At 46.0% G+C, this 23,223-nt stretch overlaps 1 protein-coding gene across 1 annotated transcript in view; it reads left to right on the top strand.

Annotated features, from left to right (window-relative positions):
- Positions 1 to 23,022, top strand: part of LOC128690364 (reelin) — an 871,665-nt gene extending 848,643 nt beyond the window's left edge. Inside the window, exons 64-67 of the mRNA XM_070089797.1 lie at positions 1,573 to 1,795; positions 14,684 to 14,855; positions 18,116 to 18,243; positions 18,664 to 23,022. Coding sequence (XP_069945898.1) covers positions 1,573 to 1,795; positions 14,684 to 14,855; positions 18,116 to 18,243; positions 18,664 to 18,724 — 584 coding nt within the window. The 3' untranslated portion in view covers positions 18,725 to 23,022. The remainder of the gene's footprint in view (positions 1 to 1,572; positions 1,796 to 14,683; positions 14,856 to 18,115; positions 18,244 to 18,663) is intronic.
- The last annotated feature ends 201 nt before the right edge of the window (positions 23,023 to 23,223 follow it).

Consider the following 23,223-nt stretch of genomic DNA (forward strand, 5'->3'; position numbering starts at 1 on the left):
TGCATCTCCTGCCGAGTCTTTTGCTTTAATAGGGAGTGATTTTCGTGTGCAAGTTTGGTACCAATCCCTCCAGGACCTTTCAAGTGTATATTATCATGTATCTCTCTCGCCTGCGTTCCAGGGAATACAGATCAAAGACTTTCAACTGTTCCCAGTAGTTTAGGTGCCTTATCGCACTTATGTGTGCTGTGAAAGTTCTTTGTACACTCTCCAGGTCTGCAATGTCGCCAGCCTTGAAGGGAACAGTTAGTGTACAGCAGTATTCCAGCCTAGAGAGCACAAGCGATTTGAAGAGAATCATCATGGGCTTGGCGTCCCTAGTTTTGAAGGTTCTCATTATCCATCCTATCATTTTCCTAGCGGATGAGGTAGATACATTGTTGTGGTCTTTGAAGGCGAGATCCCCTGACATTATCACTCCCAGGTCCTTCACATTACTTTTCCGCTCTATAGTATGGTTAGAATTGCGGTATACCCTGACACATTTTTAATTTCTTCAAGTTTTCCATATCTGAGAAGTTGAAAATTCTGATCGTTGAACTTTATATTGTTTTGAGTGACACATTCGAAGATTTGGTTCATGTCCGCTTGGAGTCTCGCAGTGTCTTCGATGGAGGTCACTGCCATGGTGATCCGGGTGTCATCCGCAAAGGAAGACACGGAACTGTGGCTTACATCTCTATGTCAGAATGAGGATGAGGAATAGAATGGGAGCAAGTACTGTGCCTTGTGGAACAGAGTGTTATACCATGGCTGCCTGGGACTTTACTCTGTTTACTATTACTCTTTGTGTTCTATTTGTCAGGAAGTTGTAGATCCATCTACCAACTTTTCCCGTTATTCCTTTATCACGCATTTTGTGTGCTATTACACCATGGTCACACTTGTCGAAAGCTTTTGCAAAGTCTGTGTATACTTCATCTGTACTTTATTTATCCTCTACAACATCCATAACCTTGTTATAGTGGTCCAGTAGCTGGGACAGGCAGGAGCGACCTGCTCTAAACCCGTCTTGCCCTATACCAGATATATATGAAATAATAAAATAACCATTGATGATACCTGTCTGGCAACACATCAATATACATCTATATATATATATATATATATATATATATATATATATATATATATATATATATATATATATATATATATATATATGGGAAGTACAGTGCCTGCACTCTGAAGGAGGGGTGTCAATGTTGCAGTTTAAAAACTATGGTGTAAAGCACCCTTCTGGCAAGACAGTGATGGAGTGAATGATGGTGAAAGTTTTTTTTTTTCGGGCCACCCTGCCTTGGTGGGAATCGGCCAGTGTGATAAATATATATATATATATATATATATATATATATATATATATATATATATATATATATATATATGTGTGTGTGTGTGTGTGTGTGTGTGTGTGTGTGTGTGTGTGTGTGTGTGTGTGTGTGTGTGTGTGTGTGTGTGTGTGTGTGTGTGTGTATTGAGTTTGAGTTATGTAAACCTCAGGGTGTATATACCGTCGTGCCCAGAAACAATGGTGCTTGTGCATTACACCCTGTACCTTCCCCACACCAGGAGAGTCGTGTGAGCCTGTACCTTCCCGCACCACGCCCCTGCCTACCAGCCTGGTGGACGGCTTCGAGAATGGTGTAGCCGCTAACTGGGCCCTGGTGACCGGAGGCGGCGTAGGTCTAGGCTGCAGCTCCCTGGCACCCTACAGCCATGGCAAGCACCTCTACTTCTCCGGCTGTGGCACCCGCCAGGCTGTCACCATGGAACTAGACACGCGCTCTGCTAGGTGAGTTCTTGTTACCTTCACTGTTTACACTGAATCCATCGTGTTAGCAGTAGTCATCCCATGTCACTCCTATAGGCATTTGTCACCTGATATACATACTGGGTCCAATGACTAGGCCTCAACATTTTGATAGCTAAGAGAGTTAGTGGTATTTTGCTATTTACCGGTCGGGTACAGGTCTTTCAGAATACCCTCACAGTGAAGGGCAAAGAACACAAACAGTATAGAAAGCTTATTAACAGAAGAGTCTAACTTAGACACCACACTTGATCACATCCTGGTGAAAATGCAAGACCTGGTGAACATGCAAGACCTGGTGAACATGTAAGACCTGGTGAACATGCAAGACCTGGTGAACATGCAAGACCTGGCGAGCATGCAAGACCTGGTGAACATGTAAGACCTGGTGAACATGCAAGACCTGGTGAACATGCAAGACCTGGTGAACATGCAAGACCTGGCGAGCATGCAAGACCTGGTGAACATGCAAGACCTGGCGAGCATGCAAGACCTGGTGAACATGCAAGACCTGGTGAACATGCAAGACCTGGCGAGCATGCAAGACCTGGTGAACATGCAAGACCTGGTGAACATGCAAGACCTGGTGAACATGCAAGACCTGGTGAACATGCAAGACCTGGCGAGCATGCAAGACCTGGTGAACATGCAAGACCTGGCGAGCATGCAAGACCTGGTGAACATGTAAGACCTGGTGAACATGCAAGACCTGGTGAACATGTAAGACCTGGTGAACATGCAAGACCTGGTGAACATGCAAGACCTGGCGAGCATGCAAGACCTGGTGAACATGTAAGACCTGGTGAACATGCAAGACCTGGTGAACATGCAAGACCTGGTGAACATGCAAGACCTGGCGAGCATGCAAGACCTGGTGAACATGCAGGACCTGGCGAGCATGCAAGACCTGGTGAACATGCAAGACCTGGTGAACATGCAAGACCTGGCGAGCATGCAAGACCTGGTGAACATGCAAGACCTGGTGAACATGCAAGACCTGGTGAACATGCAAGACCTGGTGAACATGCAAGACCTGGCGAGCATGCAAGACCTGGTGAACATGCAAGACCTGGCGAGCATGCAAGACCTGGTGAACATGTAAGACCTGGTGAACATGCAAGACCTGGTGAACATGTAAGACCTGGTGAACATGCAAGACCTGGTGAACATGCAAGACCTGGCGAGCATGCAAGACCTGGTGAACATGTAAGACCTGGTGAACATGCAAGACCTGGTGAACATGCAAGACCTGGTGAACATGCAAGACCTGGCGAGCATGCAAGACCTGGTGAACATGCAAGACCTGGCGAGCATGCAAGACCTGGTGAACATGCAAGACCTGGTGAACATGCAAGACCTGGCGAGCATGCAAGACCTGGTGAACATGCAAGACCTGGTGAACATGCAAGACCTGGTGAACATGCAAGACCTGGTGAACATGCAAGACCTGGCGAGCATGCAAGACCTGGTGAACATGCAAGACCTGGTGAACATGCAAGACCTGGTGAACATGCAAGACCTGGTGAACATGCAAGACCTGGCGAGCATGCAAGACCTGGTGAACATGCAAGACCTGGTGAACATGCAAGACCTGGCGAGCATGCAAGACCTGGTGAACATGCAAGACCTGGTGAACATGCAAGACCTGGTGAACATGCAAGACCTGGTGACCATGCAAGACCTGGTGAACATGCAAGACCTGGTGAACATGCAAGACCTGGTGAACATGCAAGACCTGGTGAACATGCAAGACCTGGTGAACATGCAAGACCTGGTGAACATGTAAGACCTGGTGAACATGCAAGACATAGTGACCATGCAAGACCTGGTGAACATGCAAGACCTGGTGAACATGCAAGACCTGGTGAACATGCAAGACCTGGTGAACATGCAAGACCTGGTGAACATGCAAGACCTGGTGAACATGCAAGACCTGGTGAACATGCAAGACCTGGTGACCATGCAAGACCTGGTGAACATGCAAGACCTGGTGAACATGCAAGACCTGGTGAACATGCAAGACCTGGTGAACATGCAAGACCTGGTGAACATGCAAGACCTGGTGAACATGTAAGACCTGGTGAACATGCAAGACATAGTGACCATGCAAGACCTGGTGAACATGCAAGACCTGGTGAACATGCAAGACCTGGTGAACATGCAAGACCTGGTGAACATGCAAGACCTGGTGAACATGCAAGACCTGGTGAACATGCAAGACCTGGTGAACATGCAAGACCTGGTGAGCATGTAAGACCTGGTGAACATGCAAGACATAGTGAACATGCAAGACCTGGTGAACATGCAAGACCTGGTGAACATGTAAGACCTGGTGAACATGCAAGACATAGTGACCATGCAAGACCTGGTGAACATGCAAGACCTGGTGAACATGCAAGACCTGGTGAACATGCAAGACCTGGTGAACATGCAAGACCTGGTGAACATGCAAGACCTGGTGAACATGTAAGACCTGGTGAACATGCAAGACATAGTGACCATGCAAGACCTGGTGAACATGCAAGACCTGGTGAACATGCAAGACCTGGTGAACATGCAAGACCTGGTTAACATGCAAGACCTGGTGAACATGCAAGACCTGGTGAACATGCAAGACCTGGTGAACATGCAAGACCTGGTGAGCATGTAAGACCTGGTGAACATGCAAGACATAGTGAACATGCAAGACCTGGTGAACATGCAAGACCTGGTGAACATGCAAGACCTGGTGAACATGCAAGACCTGGTGAACATGCAAGACCTGGTGAACATGCAAGACCTGGTGAACATGCAAGACCTGGCGAACATGCAAGACCTGGTAAACATGCAAGACCTGGCGAACATGCAAGGCCTCGTGAACATGCAAGGCCTGGTGAACATGCAAACCTGGTGAACATGCAAGACCTGGTGAACATGCAAGACCTGACGAACATGCAAGACCTGGTGAACATGCAAACCTGGTGAACATGCAAGACCTGGTGAACATGCAAGACCTGGTGAACATGCAAGACCTGGCGAACATGCAAGACCTGGTGAACATGCAAACCTGGTGAACATGCAAGACCTGGTGAACATGCAAGACCTGCAGAACATGCAAGACCTGGTGAACATGCAAGACCTGGTGAACATGCAAGACCTGGAGAACATGCAGGACCTGGAGAACATGCAAGACCTGGAGAACATACAAGACCTGGAGAACATACAAGAACTGGAGAACATGCAGGACCTGGAGAACATACAAGACCTGGAGAACATACAAGACCTGGAGAACATGCAGGATCTGGAGAACATACAACACCTGGAGAACATTAAAGACCTGGTGAACATGCAAGACCTTGAGAACATGCAAGACCTGGAGAACATGCTAGACCTGGAGAACATACAAGACCTGGGGAACACAGGACCTGGTGAACATGCAAGACCTGGAGAACATGTAAGACCTGGTGAACATGCAAGACCTGGTGAACATGCAAGACATAGTGAACATGCAAGACCTGGTGTACATGCAATACCTGGTGAACATGCAAGACCTGGAGAACATACAAGACCTGGAGAACATACAAGACCGGGAGAACATGCAGGACCTGGAGAACATACAAGACCTGGAGAACATACAAGACCTGGAGAACATGCAGGACCTGGAGAACATACAGGACCTGGAGAACATACAAGACCTGGAGAACATGCAGGACCTGGAGAACATACAAGACCTGGAGAACATTCAAGACCTGGTGAACATGCAAGAGCTCGAGAACATGCAAGACCTGGAGAACATGCTAGACCTTGAGAACATACAAGACCTGGAGAACATACAGGACCTGGAGAACATACAAGACCTGGAGAACATACAAGACCTGGAGAACATACAAGACCTGGAGAACATACAAGACCTAGAGAACATACAAGACCTGGAGAACATACAAGACCTGGAGAACATACAAGACCTGGAGAACATACAAGACCTGGAGAACATACAAGACCTGAAGAACATACAAGACCTGGAGAACATACAAGACCTGAAGAACAAACAAGACCTGGAGAACATACTAGACCTGGAGAACATACAAGACCTGGAGAACATACAAGACCTGGAGAACATACAGGACCTGGAGAACATACAAGACCTGGAGAACATACAGGACCTGGAGAACATACAAGACCTGGAGAACATGCTGCTCCTGGAGAACATACAAGACCTGGAGAACATACAGGACCTGGAGAACATACAAGACCTGAAGAACATACAAGATCTGGAGAACATACAAGACCTGGAGAACATACAAGACCTGGAGAACATACAAGACCTGGAGAACATGCAGGACCTGGAGAACATACAGGACCTCGAAAACATACAAGACCTGGAGAACATACTGGACCTGGAGAACATACCAGACCTGGAGAACATACAATACCTGGAGAACATACAAGACCTGGAGAACATACAGGACCTGGAGAACATACAGGACCTGGAGAACATACAAGACCTGGAGAACATACTGGACCTGGAGAACATACAGGACCTGAAGAACATACAACACCTGGAGAACATACAGGACCTGGAGAACATACAAGACCTGGAGAACATACAAGACCTGGAGAACATACAAGACCTGGAGAACATACAAGACCTGGAGAACATACAAGACCTGGAGAACATGCAAGACCTGGAGAATATACAAGACCTGGAGAACATACAAGACCTGGAGAACATACAAGACCTGGAGAACATACAAGACCTGGAGAACATGCAAGACCTGGAGAACATACAAGACCTGGAGAACATACAAGACCTGGAGAACATACAAGACCTGGAGAACATACAAGACCTGGAGAACATACAAGACCTGGAGAACATACAAGACCTGGAGAACATACAAGACTTGGAGAACATACAAGACCTGGAGTACATACAAGACCTGGAGAACATACAAGACATGGAGAACATACAAGACCTGGAGAACATACAAGACCTGGAAAACATACAAGACCTGGAGAACATACAAGACCTGGAGAACATACAGGACCTGGGAACATACAAGACCTGTAGAACATACAAGACCTGGAGAACATACAAGACCTGGAGAACATACAAGACCTGGAGAACATACATGACCTGGAGAACATACAAGACCTGGAGAACATACAAGACCTGGAGAACATACAGGACCTGGAGAACATACAAGACCTGGAGAACATACAAGACCTGGAGAACATACAAGACCTGGAGAACATACAAGACCTGGAGAACATACAGGACCTGGAGAACATACAAGACCTGGAGAACATACAAGACCTGGAGAATATACAAGACCTGGAGAACATGCAAGACCTGGAGAACGTACAAGACCTGGAGAACATACAAGACCTGGAGAACATACAAGACCTGGAGAACATACAAGACCTGGAGAACATACAAGACCTGGAGAACATACAAGACCTGGAGAACATACAAGACCTGGAGAACATACAAGACCTGGAGAACATACAAGACCTGGAGAACATACAAGACCTGAAGAACATACAAGACCTGGAGAACATACAAGACCTGGAGAACATACTGGACCTGGAGAACATACAGGACCTGGAGAACATACAGGACCTGGAGAACATACAGGACCTGGAGAACATACAAGACCTGGAGAACATACTGGACCTGGAGAACATACAGGACCTGGAGAACATACAACACCTGGAGAACATACAGGACCTGGAGAACATACAAGACCTGGAGAACATACAAGACCTGGAGAACATACATGACTTGTAGAACATGCAAGACCTGGTGAACATACAAGACCTGGAGAACATACAGAACCTGGGGAACATACAATACCTGGAGAACATACAAGACCTGGAGAACATGCAAGACCTGGAGAACATACAAGACCTGAAGAACATACAAGACCTGGAGAACATACAAGACCTGGAGAACATACAAGACCTGGAGAACATACAGGACCTGGAGAACATACAGGACCTGGAGAACATAAAAGACCTGGAGAACATACTGGACCTCGAGAACATATAGGACCTGGAGAACATACAAGACCTGGAGAACATACAGGACCTGGAGAACACACAAGACCTGGAGAACATACAAGACCTGGAGAACATACAAGACCTGGAGAACATACAAGACCTGGAGAACATACAAGACCTGGAGAACATACAAGACCTGGAGAACATACAAGACCTGGGGAACATACAAGACCTGTAGAATATGCAAGACCTGGTGAACATACAAGACCTGGAGAACATACAGGACCTCGTGAACATACAAGACCTGGAGAGCATACAATACCTGGAGAACATACAAGACCTGGAGAACATGCAAGACCTGGAGAACATACAAGACGTGGAGAACATACAGGACCTGGAGAACATACAAGACCTGGAGAACATATAGGACCTGGGGAACATACAAGACCTGTAGAACATGCAAGACCTGGTGAACATACAAGACCTGGAGAACATACAGGACCTGGGGAACATACAAGACCTGGAGAACATACAAGACCTGATGAACATACAAGACCTGGAGAACATACAAGACCTGGAGAACATACAAGACCTGGAGAACATACAAGACCTGGAGAACATACAAGACCTGGAGAACATACAGGACCTGGAGAACATACAGGACCTGGGGAGCATACAAGACCTGGAGAACATGCAAGACCTGAAGAACATACAAGACCTGGAGAACATACAAGACTGGAGAACATACAAGACCTGGAGAACATACAAGTCCTGGAGAACATACAGGACCTGGAGAACATACAGGACCTGGAGAACATACAAGACCTGGAGAACATACAGGACCTGGAGAACATTCAAGACCTGGAGAACATACAAGACCTGGAGAACATACAGGACCTGGAGAACATACAGGACCTGGAGAACATACAAGACCTGGAGAACATACAAGACCTGGAGAACGTGCAAGACCTGGAGAACATACAAGACCTGGAGAACATACAAGACCTGGAGAACATGCAAGACCTGGAGAACATACAAGACCTGGAGAACATGCAAGACCTGGAGAACATACAAGACCTGGAGAACATATAAGACCTGGAGAACATACAAGACCTGGAGAACATACATGACCTGGAGAACATGCAAGACCTGGAGAACATACAAGACCTGGAGAACATACAAGACCTGGAGAACATACAAGACCTGGAGAACATGCAAGACCTGGAGAACATACAAGACCTGGAGAACATGCAATACCTGGAGAACATACAAGACCTGGAGAACATACAAGACCTGGAGAACATACAAGACCTGGAGAACATGCAAGACCTGGAGAACATACAAGACCTGGAGAACATACAAGACCTGGAGAACATACAAGACCTGGAGAACATACAAGACCTGGAGAACATACAAGACCTGGAGAACATACAAGACCTGGAGAACATACAAGACCTGGAGAACATACAAGACCTAGAGAACATATAAGACCTGGAGAACATACAAGACCTGGAGAACATGCAAGACCTGGAGAACATACAAGACCTGGAGAACATGCAAGACCTCTAAAACATACAAGACCTGGAGAACATTCAAGACCTGGAGAATATACAAGACCTGGAGAACATACAAGACCTGGAGAACATACAAGACCTGGAGAACATACAGGACCTGGAGAACATATAAGACCTGGAGAACATACAAGACCTGGAGAACATACAGAACCTGGAGAACATACAAGACCTGGAGAACATACAATACCTGGAGAACATACAAGACCTGGAGAACATAAAGGACCTGGAGAACATATAAGACCTGGAGAACATATAAGACCTGGAGAACATACAAGACCTGGAGAACATACAAGACCTGGAGAACATACAAGACCTGGAGAACATGCAAGACCTGGAGAACATACAAGACCTGGAGAACATGCAAGACCTGGAGAACATACAAGACCTGGAGAACATACAAGACCTGGAGAACATACAGGACCTGGAGAACATATAAGACCTGGAGAACATATAAGACCTGGAGAACATACAAGACCTGGAGAACATACAAGACCTGGAGAACATACAAGACCTGGAGAACATGCAAGACCTGGAGAACATACAAGACCTGGAGAACATGCAAGACCTGGAGAACATACAAGACCTGGAGAACATACAAGACCTGGAGATCATACAGGACCTGGAGAACATGTAAGACCTGGAGAACATATAAGACCTGGAGAACATACAAGACCTGGAGATCATACAAGACCTGGAGAACATACAAGACCTGGAGAACATGCAAGACCTGGAGAACATACAAGACCTGAAGAACATACAAGACCTGGAGAACATACAAGACCTGGAGAACATACAAGACCTGGAGAACATGCAAGACCTGGAGAACATACAAGACCTGGAGAACATGCAAGACCTGGAGAACATACAATACCTGAAGAACATACAAGACCTGGAGAACATACAAGACCTGGAGAACATGCAAGACCTGGAGAACATACAAGACCTGGAGAACATGCAAGACCTGGAGAACATACAAGACCTGGAGAACATACAAGACCTGGAGAACATACAAGACCTGGAGAACATGCAAGACCTGGAGAACATACAAGACCTGGAGAACATACAAGACCTGGAGAACATACAAGACCTGGAGAACATACAAGACCTGAAGGACATACAAGACATGGAGAACATACAAGACCTGGAGAACATGCAAGACCTGGAGAACATACAAGACCTGGAGAACATACAAGACCTGGAGAACATACAAGACCTGGAGAACATACAAGACCTGAAGAACATACAAGACCTGGAGAACATACAAGACCTGGAGAACATACAAGATCTGGAGAACATACAAGACCTGGAGAACATACAAGACCTGAAGAACGTACAAGACCTGGAGAACATGCAAGACCTGGAGAACATATAAGACCTGGAGAACATACAGGACCTGGAGAACATACAAGACCTGGAGAACATACAGGACCTGGAGAACATACAAGACCTGGAGAACATACAAGACCTGGAGAACATACAAGACCTGAAGAACATACAAGACCTGGAGAACATACAAGACCTGGAGAACATACAAGACCTGAAGAACATACAAGACCTGGAGAACATACAAGACCTGGAGAACATGCAAGACCTGGAGAACATACAAGACCTGGAGAACATACAAGACCTGGAGATCATACAGGACCTGGAGAACATGTAAGACCTGGAGAACATATAAGACCTGGAGAACATACAAGACCTGGAGATCATACAAGACCTGGAGAACATACAAGACCTGGAGAACATGCAAGACCTGGAGAACATACAAGACCTGAAGAACATACAAGACCTGGAGAACATACAAGACCTGGAGAACATACAAGACCTGGAGAACATGCAAGACCTGGAGAACATACAAGACCTGGAGAACATGCAAGACCTGGAGAACATACAATACCTGAAGAACATACAAGACCTGGAGAACATACAAGACCTGGAGAACATGCAAGACCTGGAGAACATACAAGACCTGGAGAACATGCAAGACCTGGAGAACATACAAGACCTGGAGAACATACAAGACCTGGAGAACATACAAGACCTGGTGAACATGCAAGACCTGGAGAACATACAAGACCTGGAGAACATACAAGACCTGGAGAACATACAAGACCTGGAGAACATACAAGACCTGAAGGACATACAAGACATGGAGAACATACAAGACCTGGAGAACATGCAAGACCTGGAGAACATACAAGACCTGGAGAACATACAAGACCTGGAGAACATACAAGACCTGGAGAACATACAAGACCTGAAGAACATACAAGACCTGGAGAACATACAAGACCTGGAGAACATACAAGATCTGGAGAACATACAAGACCTGGAGAACATACAAGACCTGAAGAACGTACAAGACCTGGAGAACATGCAAGACCTGGAGAACATATAAGACCTGGAGAACATACAGGACCTGGAGAACATACAAGACCTGGAGAACATACAGGACCTGGAGAACATACAAGACCTGGAGAACATACAAGACCTGGAGAACATACAAGACCTGAAGAACATACAAGACCTGGAGAACATACAAGACCTGGAGAACATACAAGACCTGAAGAACATACAAGACCTGGAGAACATGCAAGACCTGGAGAACATACAGGACCTGGAGAACATACAGGACCTGGTGAACATACATAAGTCAGCAGTGCAGGTGAACACACTGCCTGATAAATTCCTCACACAAGTGTGTTGATTTAGGCAAGTTACTGTGATTATGTATATCCGGAGAAACGCTAAACCCAGAGGGACTATACAGTACTTGCAAAGGGGAGATAATGAGAGCTTATCTAAGGATCAAGAGCCCTTCTCCAGCATCAAGACACCTCCATTGTCGACAGTGTGTCTACGTGTGTCTACTCACCTTCGTGTGTGTGGGTGTGTGTACTCACCTTCGTGTGTGTGGGTGTGTGTACTCACCTTCGTATGTGTGGGTGTGTGTACTCACCTTCGTGTGTGTGGGTGTGTGTACTCACCTTCGTGTGTGTGGGTGTGTGTACTCACCTTCGTGTGTGTGGGTGTGTGTACTCACCTTCGTGTGTGTGGGTGTGTGTACTCACCTTCGTGTGTGTGGGTGTGTGTACTCACCTTCGTGTGTGTGTGGGTGTGTATACTCACCTTCGTGTGTGTGGGTGTGTATACTCACCTTCGTGTGTGTGGGTGTGTGTACTCACCTTCGTGTGTGTGTGGGTGTGTGTACTCACCTTCGTGTGTGTGTGGGTGTGTATACTCACCTTCGTGTGTGTGGGTGTGTGTACTCACCTTCGTGTGTGTGTGGGTGTGTGTACTCACCTTCGTGTGTGTGGGTGTGTATACTCACCTTCGTGTGTGTGGGTGTGTGTACTCACCTTCGTGTGTGTGTGGGTGTGTATACTCACCTTCGTGTGTGTGGGTGTGTGTACTCACCTTCGTGTGTGTGTGGGTGTGTATACTCACCTTCGTGTGTGTGGGTGTGTGTACTCACCTTCGTGTGTGTGGGTGTGTGTACTCACCTTCGTGTGTGTGGGTGTGTATACTCACCTTCGTGTGTGTGGGTGTGTGTACTCACCCAGTTGTACTTACCTAGTTGTGGCTGCGGGGGTCGATTCACAGCTCCTGGCCCCTCCTGTTCACCTGGCCGCTACCCGGTCACTCTTCCTGTTCCGTGTGCTTTATCATACCTCTTCTTAAAGCTATGTATAGATCCTGCCTCCCCTACATCACTACCCACGCTCTTCCACTTCCTGACAACTCTCTGACTGAAGAAATTCTTCCTAACATCCCTGTGGTTCATCTGAGTCTTCAGCTTCCAACTGTGAACCCTCGTTACTGTATCCCATCTCTGGAACATCCTCTCTCTCCACCTTGTCTATACCTCTCAGTATTTTATATGTCGTTATCATATCCCTCCTAACTCTCCTGTCTTCCAGTGTCGTCAGGTCGATTTCGTGTGTACTCACCTATTTGTACTCACCTATTTGTGGTTGCAGGGGTCCAGTCATAGCTCCTGGCTCTGCCTCTTCACTGGTTGCTACTAGGTCCTCTCTCTCCCTGCTCCATGAGTTTTATCAAACCTCATCTTAAAACTATGTATGGTTCCTGCCTCCACAACATCACTTTCTAGGCTATTCCTCTGCCTGATTACTCTATGACTGAAGAAATACTTCCTAACATCCCTTTGATTCATCTGAATCTTCAACTTCCAATTGTGACCTCATGTTTCTGTGTCCCATCTCTGGAACATCCCGTCTTTGTCCACCTTGTCTATTCCGCGCAGTATTTTATATGTCGTTATCATGTCTCTCCTGACCCTCCTGTCCTCCAGTGTCGTCAGGCCGATTTCCCTCAACCTTTCTTCGTAGGACAATCCTCTTAGCTCTGGGATTAGTCTTATTGCAAACCTTTGCATTTTCTCTAATTTCTTGACGTGCTTGACCAGGTGTGGATTCCAAACTGGTGCTGCATACTTCATTATGGGCCTGACGTAAATGGTGTACAGAGTCTTGAACGATTTCTTACTGAGGTATCGGAACGCTATCCTTAGGTTTGCCAGCAGTTATCTGATTGATGTGCGCCTCAGGAAATGTGCTCGGTGTTATATTCACCCCCAAATATTTTTCCTTGAGTGAGGTTTGCAGTCTTTGGCCACCTAGACTTTACTGTGTCTGCGGTCTTCTTTGCCCTTCCCCGATCTTCATGACTTTGCATTTGGCAGGGTTAAACTCAAGGAGCCAGTTGCTGGACCAGGCTTGTAGCCTGTCCAGGTCTCTTTGTAGTCCTGCCTGATCCTCGACCGATTTGATTCTCCTCATTAACTTCACATCATCTGCAAACAAGGACACTTCTGAGTCTATCCCTTCCGTTATGTCATTCACATATACCAAGAACAGCACAGGTCCTAGGACTGACCCCTGTGGAACCTCGCTTGTCACAGGCGCCCACTCTGACACCTCGTCACGTACCATGACTCGTTGTTTCCTCCCTGTCAGATATTCTCTGATCCATTGCAGTGCCTTTCATGTTATGTGTGCCTGATCCTCTAGCTTTTACAGTAACCTCTTGTGTGTGTGTGTGTGTGTGTGCGTGTGCGTGTGCGTGTGCGTGTGCGTGTGTGTGTGTGTGTGTGTGTGTGTGTGTGTGTGTGTGTGTGTGTGTGTGTGTGTTGTGTAAAGATTGATTTTTGACTAGGGGTAAGAACCAAAAATGAAACACCCTCACAACAGCTGCAACAAGTGTTAGGAAACTCACATACATCAGTTTTTTTTATTCTGAAGCAAATTAACAAAATATAATAATAATGATAACTGAGAGTACACTGCCTCCACAGCAAGTTGATCTTCGTGCTGAGGATCGGTAGCCACGACCACACACCGTCCTGCCATGTGGACCTGACTGACCCACAGAGAGCACTCGACAAGGGCGTCATCCTACAGTACACTAATAATAACGGTATAGCTTGGACTACCATCAACGTTCACGACCCACTCGACTTCAGAAAGGTTTGTTTGATGTCGCTGTTCCTGCTTTTATTTTTCCAGTTTTATTATAAATACTTAACTGATTTACATTTTACATTTGCATCGGCCGATTCCCACCAAGGCAGGGTGGCCCGAAAAAGAAAAACTTTCACCATCATTCACTCCATCACTGTCTTGCCAGAAGGGTGCTTTACACTACAGTTTTTAAACTGCAACATTAACACCCCTCCTTTAGAGTGCAGGCACTGTACTTCCCATCTCCAGGACTCAAGTCCGGCCTGCCGGTTTCCCTGAACCCCTTCATAAATGTTACTTAGCTCACACTCCAACAGCACGTCAAGTATTAAAAACCATTTGTCTCCATTCGCTCCCTCAAATACGGTCATGCACGCTTGCTAGAAGTTCAAGCCCCTCGCATACGAAACCTCCTTTACCCCCTCCCTCCAGCCCTTCGTAGGCCGACCCCTACCCCGCCTACTTGTTCATTTGCTATCCTAGTCTCCGTCTTACTCCTAATTCTTTCAATAATAACTCTACCATACACTTTACCAGGTATACTCAACAGACTTATTCCCTGTAATTTTTGCACTCTCTTTTATCCCCTTTGCCTTTATACAAAGGAACTATGCATGCTCTCTGCCAATCCCTAGGTACCTTACTCTCTTCCATACATTTATTAAATAATAGCACCAACCACTCCAAAACTATATCCCCTCCTGCTTTTAACATTTCTATCTTTATCCCATCAATCCCAGCTGCCTTACCCCCTTTCATTCTATCCACTGACTCACAAACTTCCCGCACACTCACAACTGGCTCTTTCTCACTCCTACAAGATGTTATTCCTCCTTGCCCTATACACGAAATCACAGCTTCCCTATCTTCATCAACATTTAACAATTCCTCAAAATATTCCCTCCATCTTCTCGCTACCTCTAACTCACTAACTCCCATTTTTAACTGTCAAATCCATTTGTTCCCTAGGCTTCCTCAACTTATTAATCTCACTCCAAAAGCTTTTTTTATTTTCAGCAAAATTTGTTGATAACATATCACCCACTCTCTCATTTGCTCTCTTTTTACATTGCTTCACCACTCTCTTAACCTCTCTTTCTTTCTCCATATAGTCTTCCCTTCTTGCATCACTTCTACTTTGTAAAAACCTCTCATATGATATTTTTTTCTCCCTTACTAATCTCTTTACCTCATCATTCCACCTATTGCTCTTCTTCCCTCCCGCACCCACTTTCCTGTAACCACAAACTTCTGCTGTACACTCTAACACTACATTCTTAAACCTACCCCATACATCTTCGACCCCATTGCCTATACTCTCACTAGCCCATCTATCCTCCAATACTTGTTTATATCTTACCCTAACTGCCTCCTCTTTTAGTTTATGCACCTTCACCTCTCTCCTACTTGCTGCTTCTATTTTCCTTGTATCCCATCTACCTTTTACTCTCACTGGAGCTACAATTAGAAAGTGATCTGATGTATCTGTGGCTCCTCTATAAACATGTACATCCTGAAGTCTACTCAGCAGTCTTTTATCTACCAATACATAGTCCAACAAACTACTGTCATTATGCCCTACATCATATCTTGTATACTTATTTATCCACTTTTTCTTAAAATACATATTACTTATAACTAACCCCCTTTCTATACAAAGTTCAATCAAAGGGCTCCCATTATCATTTACACCTGGCACCCCAAACCTACCTACCACACCCTCTCTAAAAGTTTCTCCTACTTTAGCATTCAGGTCCCCTACCACAATTACTCTTTCACTTGGTTCAAAGGTTCTTATACATTCGCTTAACATCTCCCAAAATCTCTCTCTCTCCTCTACACTCCTCTCTTCTCCAGATGCATACACGCTTATTATGACCCACTTTTCTTATCTGACCCTTATTTTAATCCACATAATCCTTGAATTTACACATTTATTCCCTCTTCTCCTTCCATAACTGATCCTTCAACATTATTGCTACCCTTTCCTTAGCTCTAACTCTCTCAGATACTCCTGACTTAATCCCATTTATTGCTCCCCACCGAAACTCCCCTACCCCCCTTCAGCTTTGTTTCGCTTAGGGCCACGACATCTCTTTCTCATCATCCGCACTACATCCATGCACAATCAAGCATCCCAGTTTTATAAAGTTTTTCTTCTCATTTTTAGAGTAACTATGTACAGGAGAAGGAGTTACTAGCCCATTGCTCCCGGCATTTTAGTCGCCTCATACGACATGCATGGTTTACGGAGGAAAGATTCTTTTCCACTTCCCCATGGATAATAGAGAAAGAAAAAAGAACAAGAGCTATTAAGAAAAAGAAAAAAACCCTAGATGTGTGTATGTATATATATGCATGTACTTGCCTGTGTAGTGTGACCTAATTGTAAGTAGAAGTAGCGAGATATACCTGTTATCCAGCGTGTTTATGAGACAGAAAAAGACACCAGCAATCCTAACATCATGTAAAACAGTTACAGGTTTCTGTTTCACGGTCACCTGGCAGGACGGTAGTACTTCCCTGGGTGGTTGCTGTCTACCAACCTACGCCCCACATGTAGTACATGTGGGGCGATAATTACAAGAATCATTAACAGATATATACAACTGTATCAGTGTATTTTGTTTTTGTATTAGTGTATGTGTATCAGTGTACAACAGTGATACAACAGTATCACAAGAAACATGTGGTATCTTAATATACAATACAACCACAGTGTAACGGTAACCTGTAATTGTTTTACATGATGGTAGAATTGCTGGTTTTTTTTTTATCTCATAAACACGAGGGATACTAGATATATCTTGCTACTTCTACTTACACTTATGTCACATTACACAAGCACATAATGCATATATACACAAACCAAACTGGGTTTTCTTCAATTTTCTTAAAAGTTCATTTTTTCTTTATTTCCTCTTATCTCCAGGGGAAGTAGAACAGAATTTTTCCTCCATAAACTATTCGTGTCGTAAGAGGCGATTAAAATGCCAGGAACAAGGGGTTAGTAGCCCCTTCTCCTGTATAAATTACTAAATTTGAAAACAAAAACTTTTGTTTTTCTTTTTAGGTCACCCTGCCTCGGTGGGATACAGCCGGTTTGTTGAGAAAATAAAAACCACACTATATGATTATAGATTATAAGCACTTTCGCGATGTCTTAGTCGCATCCTCAGTCACCAGTTCGTGAGAATATGTTTAAGATATAACTAAACCACCAGTGTAAGAAAGTGTATAACCTGCTTGTATGACCGTGTATACAGGCACGTCGTGTAGCTTATACTCTGCCAGTGGAAGCTAGACGGTACGGAGTACAGCTAAGATGGTGGCAGCCTGACCACGATGGTCCAGCTACTGATCAGTGGGCCCTTGATAACGTCGAAATTGTTCTGTAAGTTACTATTTTCATTCCTACAGTTATCTGACTTTCTTTATCTCCCTCGTTCTCGTCCTAGTAGTCGTCTTTATCTTCTTTTCTTACCTGCATTTTAATAATCGTTCTTAAAGAATGCCTCTAACATTTCCTCTCTAACTGAGAGACCTGATCAGGGAGCGGGCCACGGGGGCTATACTCTCTACAGCCATTAACAGATAGTAAATAGCTTCCTGTCCTCCTACTCTTACTTGTGTGTTTCAATTGTACACATCGTAATAAAACTAAGGATATACGACATGAAGCAGGAATATTCTGCATGAGACTAAATTGTATACGGATAAATTTATGTTAAGTATTTATTAAGTGTTCACTGAATAAAGAATACATGATTCATTTGGTAATTTATTTTTCTTTCTCTCCTGCTGTCACTCACAGAGCTCAGAGGAAAGACACCAGCAGGTACGGCCAGGAAACCTATCATGAGACCGAACTGTGAGCTGCTGCTTCGCCGCAACAACAGCCACCATTCCCAACAATACAGAGACCAAAACGATCTCCACATCACCAATACCAACAACACTACATCCACCACCACTACCACCACAAACAATGCAACTACAACTAGCCACTCTGGTAGCACTACAACAAGTGCCACTACCACCCACAATCTCTAGCACAATACTGACCCACAGTAAAACCACAACTACCACCACCGCCCTAAGGAACTACCAGCAAATTGACCCACACTAATACCACCACCCACAGTATCTACCACCTTACTGACCCACACTCACACCACCTCCCACGGTATCTACAACCTTACTGACCCACACTAAAACGACCACCCACGGTAACTACCACCTTACTGACCCACACTCACACCACCACCCACGGTATCTACCACCTTACTGACCAACACTAACACCACCACCCACGGTAACTACCACCTTACTGACCCACACTCACACCACCACCCACAGTATCTACCACCTTACTGACCCACACTCACACCACCTCCCACGGTATCTACAACCTTACTGACCCACACTAAAACCACCACCCACGGTAACTACCACCTTACTGACCCACACTCACACCACCACCCACAGTATCTACCACCTTACTGACCCACACTCACACCACCTCCCACGGTATCTACAACCTTACTGACCCACACTAAAACCACCACCCACGGTAACTACCACCTTACTGACCCACACTCACACCACCACCCACGGTATCTACCACCTTACTGACCCACACTAACACCACCACCCACGGTATCTACCACCTTACTGACCCACACTCACACCGCCACCCACGGTATCTACCACCTTACTGACCCACACTAAAACCACCACCCACGGTATCTACCACCTTACTGACCCACACTCACACCGCCACCCACTGTATCTACAACCTTACTGACCCACACTAACACCACCACCCACGGTAACTACCACCTTACTGACCCACACTAAAACCACCACCCACTGTAACTACCACCTTACTGACCCACACTCACACCGCCACCCACGGTATCTACCACCTTACTGACCCACACTAACACCACCACCCACGGTATCTACCATCTTACTGACCCACACTAACACCACCACCCACGGTATCTACCACCTTACTGACCCACACTAACACCACCACCCACGGTATCTACCACCTTACTGACCCACACTAACACCACCACCCACGGTATCTACCACCTAACTGACCCACACTAACACCACCACCCACGGTATCTACCACCTTACTGACCCACAATAACACCACCACCCACGGTATCTACCATCTTACTGACCCACACTAACACCACCACCCACGGTATCTACCACCTAACTGACCCACACTAACACCACCACCCACGGTATCTACCATCTTACTGACCCACACTGACACCACCATCCACGGTATCTACCACCTTACTGACCCACACTAACACCACCACCCACGGTATCTACCACCTTACTGACCCACACTAACACCACCACCCACGGTATCTACCACCTTACTGACCCACACTCACACCACCTCCCACGATATCTACCACCTTACTGACCCACACTAAAACCACCACCCACGGTATCTACCACCTTACTGACCCACACTCACACCGCCACCCACTGTATCTACAACCTTACTGACCCACACTAACACCACCACCCACGGTAACTACCACCTTACTGACCCACACTAAAACCACCACCCACTGTAACTACCACCTTACTGACCCACACTCACACCGCCACCCAAGGTATCTACCACCTTACTGACCCACACTAACACCACCACCCACGGTATCTACCATCTTACTGACCCACACTAACACCACCACCCACGGTATCTACCACCTTACTGACCCACACTAACACCACCACCCACGGTATCTACCACCTTACTGACCCACACTAACACCACCACCCACGGTATCTACCACCTAACTGACCCACACTAACACCACCACCCACGGTATCTACCACCTTACTGACCCACAATAACACCACCACCCACGGTATCTACCATCTTACTGACCCACACTAACACCACCACCCACGGTATCTACCACCTAACTGACCCACACTAACACCACCACCCACGGTATCTACCATCTTACTGACCCACACTGACACCACCATCCACGGTATCTACCACCTTACTGACCCACACTAACACCACCACCCACGGTATCTACCACCTTACTGACCCACACTAACACCACCACCCACGGTATCTACCACCTTACTGACCCACACTCACACCACCTCCCACGATATCTACCACCTTACTGACCCACACTAACATCACCACCCACGATATCTACTACCTTACTGACCCACACTAACACCACCACCCACGGTATCTACCACCTTACTGACCCACACTAACACGACCACCCACGGTATCTATCATCTTACTGACCCACACTCACACCACCACCCACGATATCTACCACCTTACTGACCCACACTAACGCCACCACCCACGGTATCTACCACCTTACTGACCCACACTAACATCACCACCCACGATATCTACCACCTTACTGACCCACACTCACCACCACCCACGGTATCGACCACCTTACTGACCCACACTAACACCACCACCCAGGGTATCTACCACCTAACTGACCCACACTAACACCACCACCCATGGTATCTACCACCTTACTGACCCACACTAACACCACCACCTAGGGTATCTACCACCTAACTGACCCACACTCACACAACCACCCAGGGTATCTACCACCTTACTGACCCACACTAACACCACCACCCACGGTATCTACCACCTTACTGACCCACACTAACACCACCACCCACGGTATCTACCACCTTACTGACCCACACTAACACCACCACCCAGGGTATCTACCACCTAACTGACCCACACTAACACCACCTCCCACGGTATCTACCACCTTACTGACCCACACTAACACCACCACCCACGGTATCTACCACCTTACTGACCCACACTCACACCACCACCCACGGTATCTACCACCTTACTGACCCACACTAACACCACCACCCACGGTATCTACCACCTTACTGACCCACACTAACACCACCACCCACGGTATCTACCACCTAACTGACCCACACTAACACCACCACCCACGGTATCTACCACCTAACTGACCCACACTAACACCACCACCCACGGTATCTACCACCTTACTGACCCACACTAACACCACCACCCACGGTATCTACCACCTAACTGACCCACACTAACACCACCACCCACGGTATCTACCACCTAACTGACCCACATTAACACCACCCCCCACGGTATCTACCACCTTACTGACCCACACTAACACCACCACCCACGGTATCTACCACCTTACTGACCCACACTAACACCACCTCCCACGGTATCTACCACTTTACTGACCCACACTAACACCACCACCCACGGTATCTGCCACCTTACTGACCCACACTAACACCACCACCCACGGTATCTACCACCTAACTGACCCACACTCACACCACCACCCACGGTATCTACCACCTTACTGACCCACACTAACACCACCACCCACGGTATCTACCACCTTACTGACCCACACTAACACCACCACCCACGGTATCTACCACCTTACTGACCCACACTAACACCACCACCCACGGTATCTACCACCTTACTGACCCACACTAACACCACCCCCCACGGTATCTACCACCTTACTGACCCACACTAACACCACCTCCCACGGTATCTACCACCTTACTGACCCACACTAACACCACCACCCACGGTATCTACCACCTTACTGACCCACACTCACACCACCACCCACGGTATCTACCACCTTACTGACCCACACTCACCTCACTGGTCTTCCTGATGACTCAACCTTCTTCAGTTACATCACCTGAGACATCCTTCACCAACCATCAGACATCACTAACTAATAATAACAAACACTGCATCAATTTATCATATACCAAGTGTTAATATTTAAAATTATTCAGTTTGTGTAATTTCACGAGATACTTGAATATACTGACGGCGCCAAGTTCAGTAAAGTTTAGCAGTGTGCAACATGCAAGATTAGCGTAAGAAAAACAAAATACTCAAAGAACCCGCACATAAATGATCTTACAACAACACATCGGTCAGACTCTAACGTCATCTTGAGTTTTTTCTGACATGTGCGAGTTATTTGTGTAAGATTAACCTGCTCATCAGACTATTTTTTGTTTGTTTGGCTATCAACATTTATGTAAATTTTTCGCATAAATAAATTTGATTATAAAAATATTAGTAGTGTAATTAATATAAATATACGTATACAGGATTTTAATTTTGATAAATTATCTAATTGTAATATTAATGTGTCAGTTGTAGGTTTTATTAGTGATTAATATTAACAGGGGAACATTAACTAATGTTTAACATAAACATGGCAACATTATCTAGTGTTAAAAATTAACATGCCAACATTAACTAGTGTTATCATTA

This window comes from Cherax quadricarinatus, chromosome 29 (genome assembly GCF_038502225.1).
Source record: "Cherax quadricarinatus isolate ZL_2023a chromosome 29, ASM3850222v1, whole genome shotgun sequence".
NCBI classification, from domain to species: Eukaryota; Metazoa; Arthropoda; class Malacostraca; order Decapoda; family Parastacidae; genus Cherax; species Cherax quadricarinatus.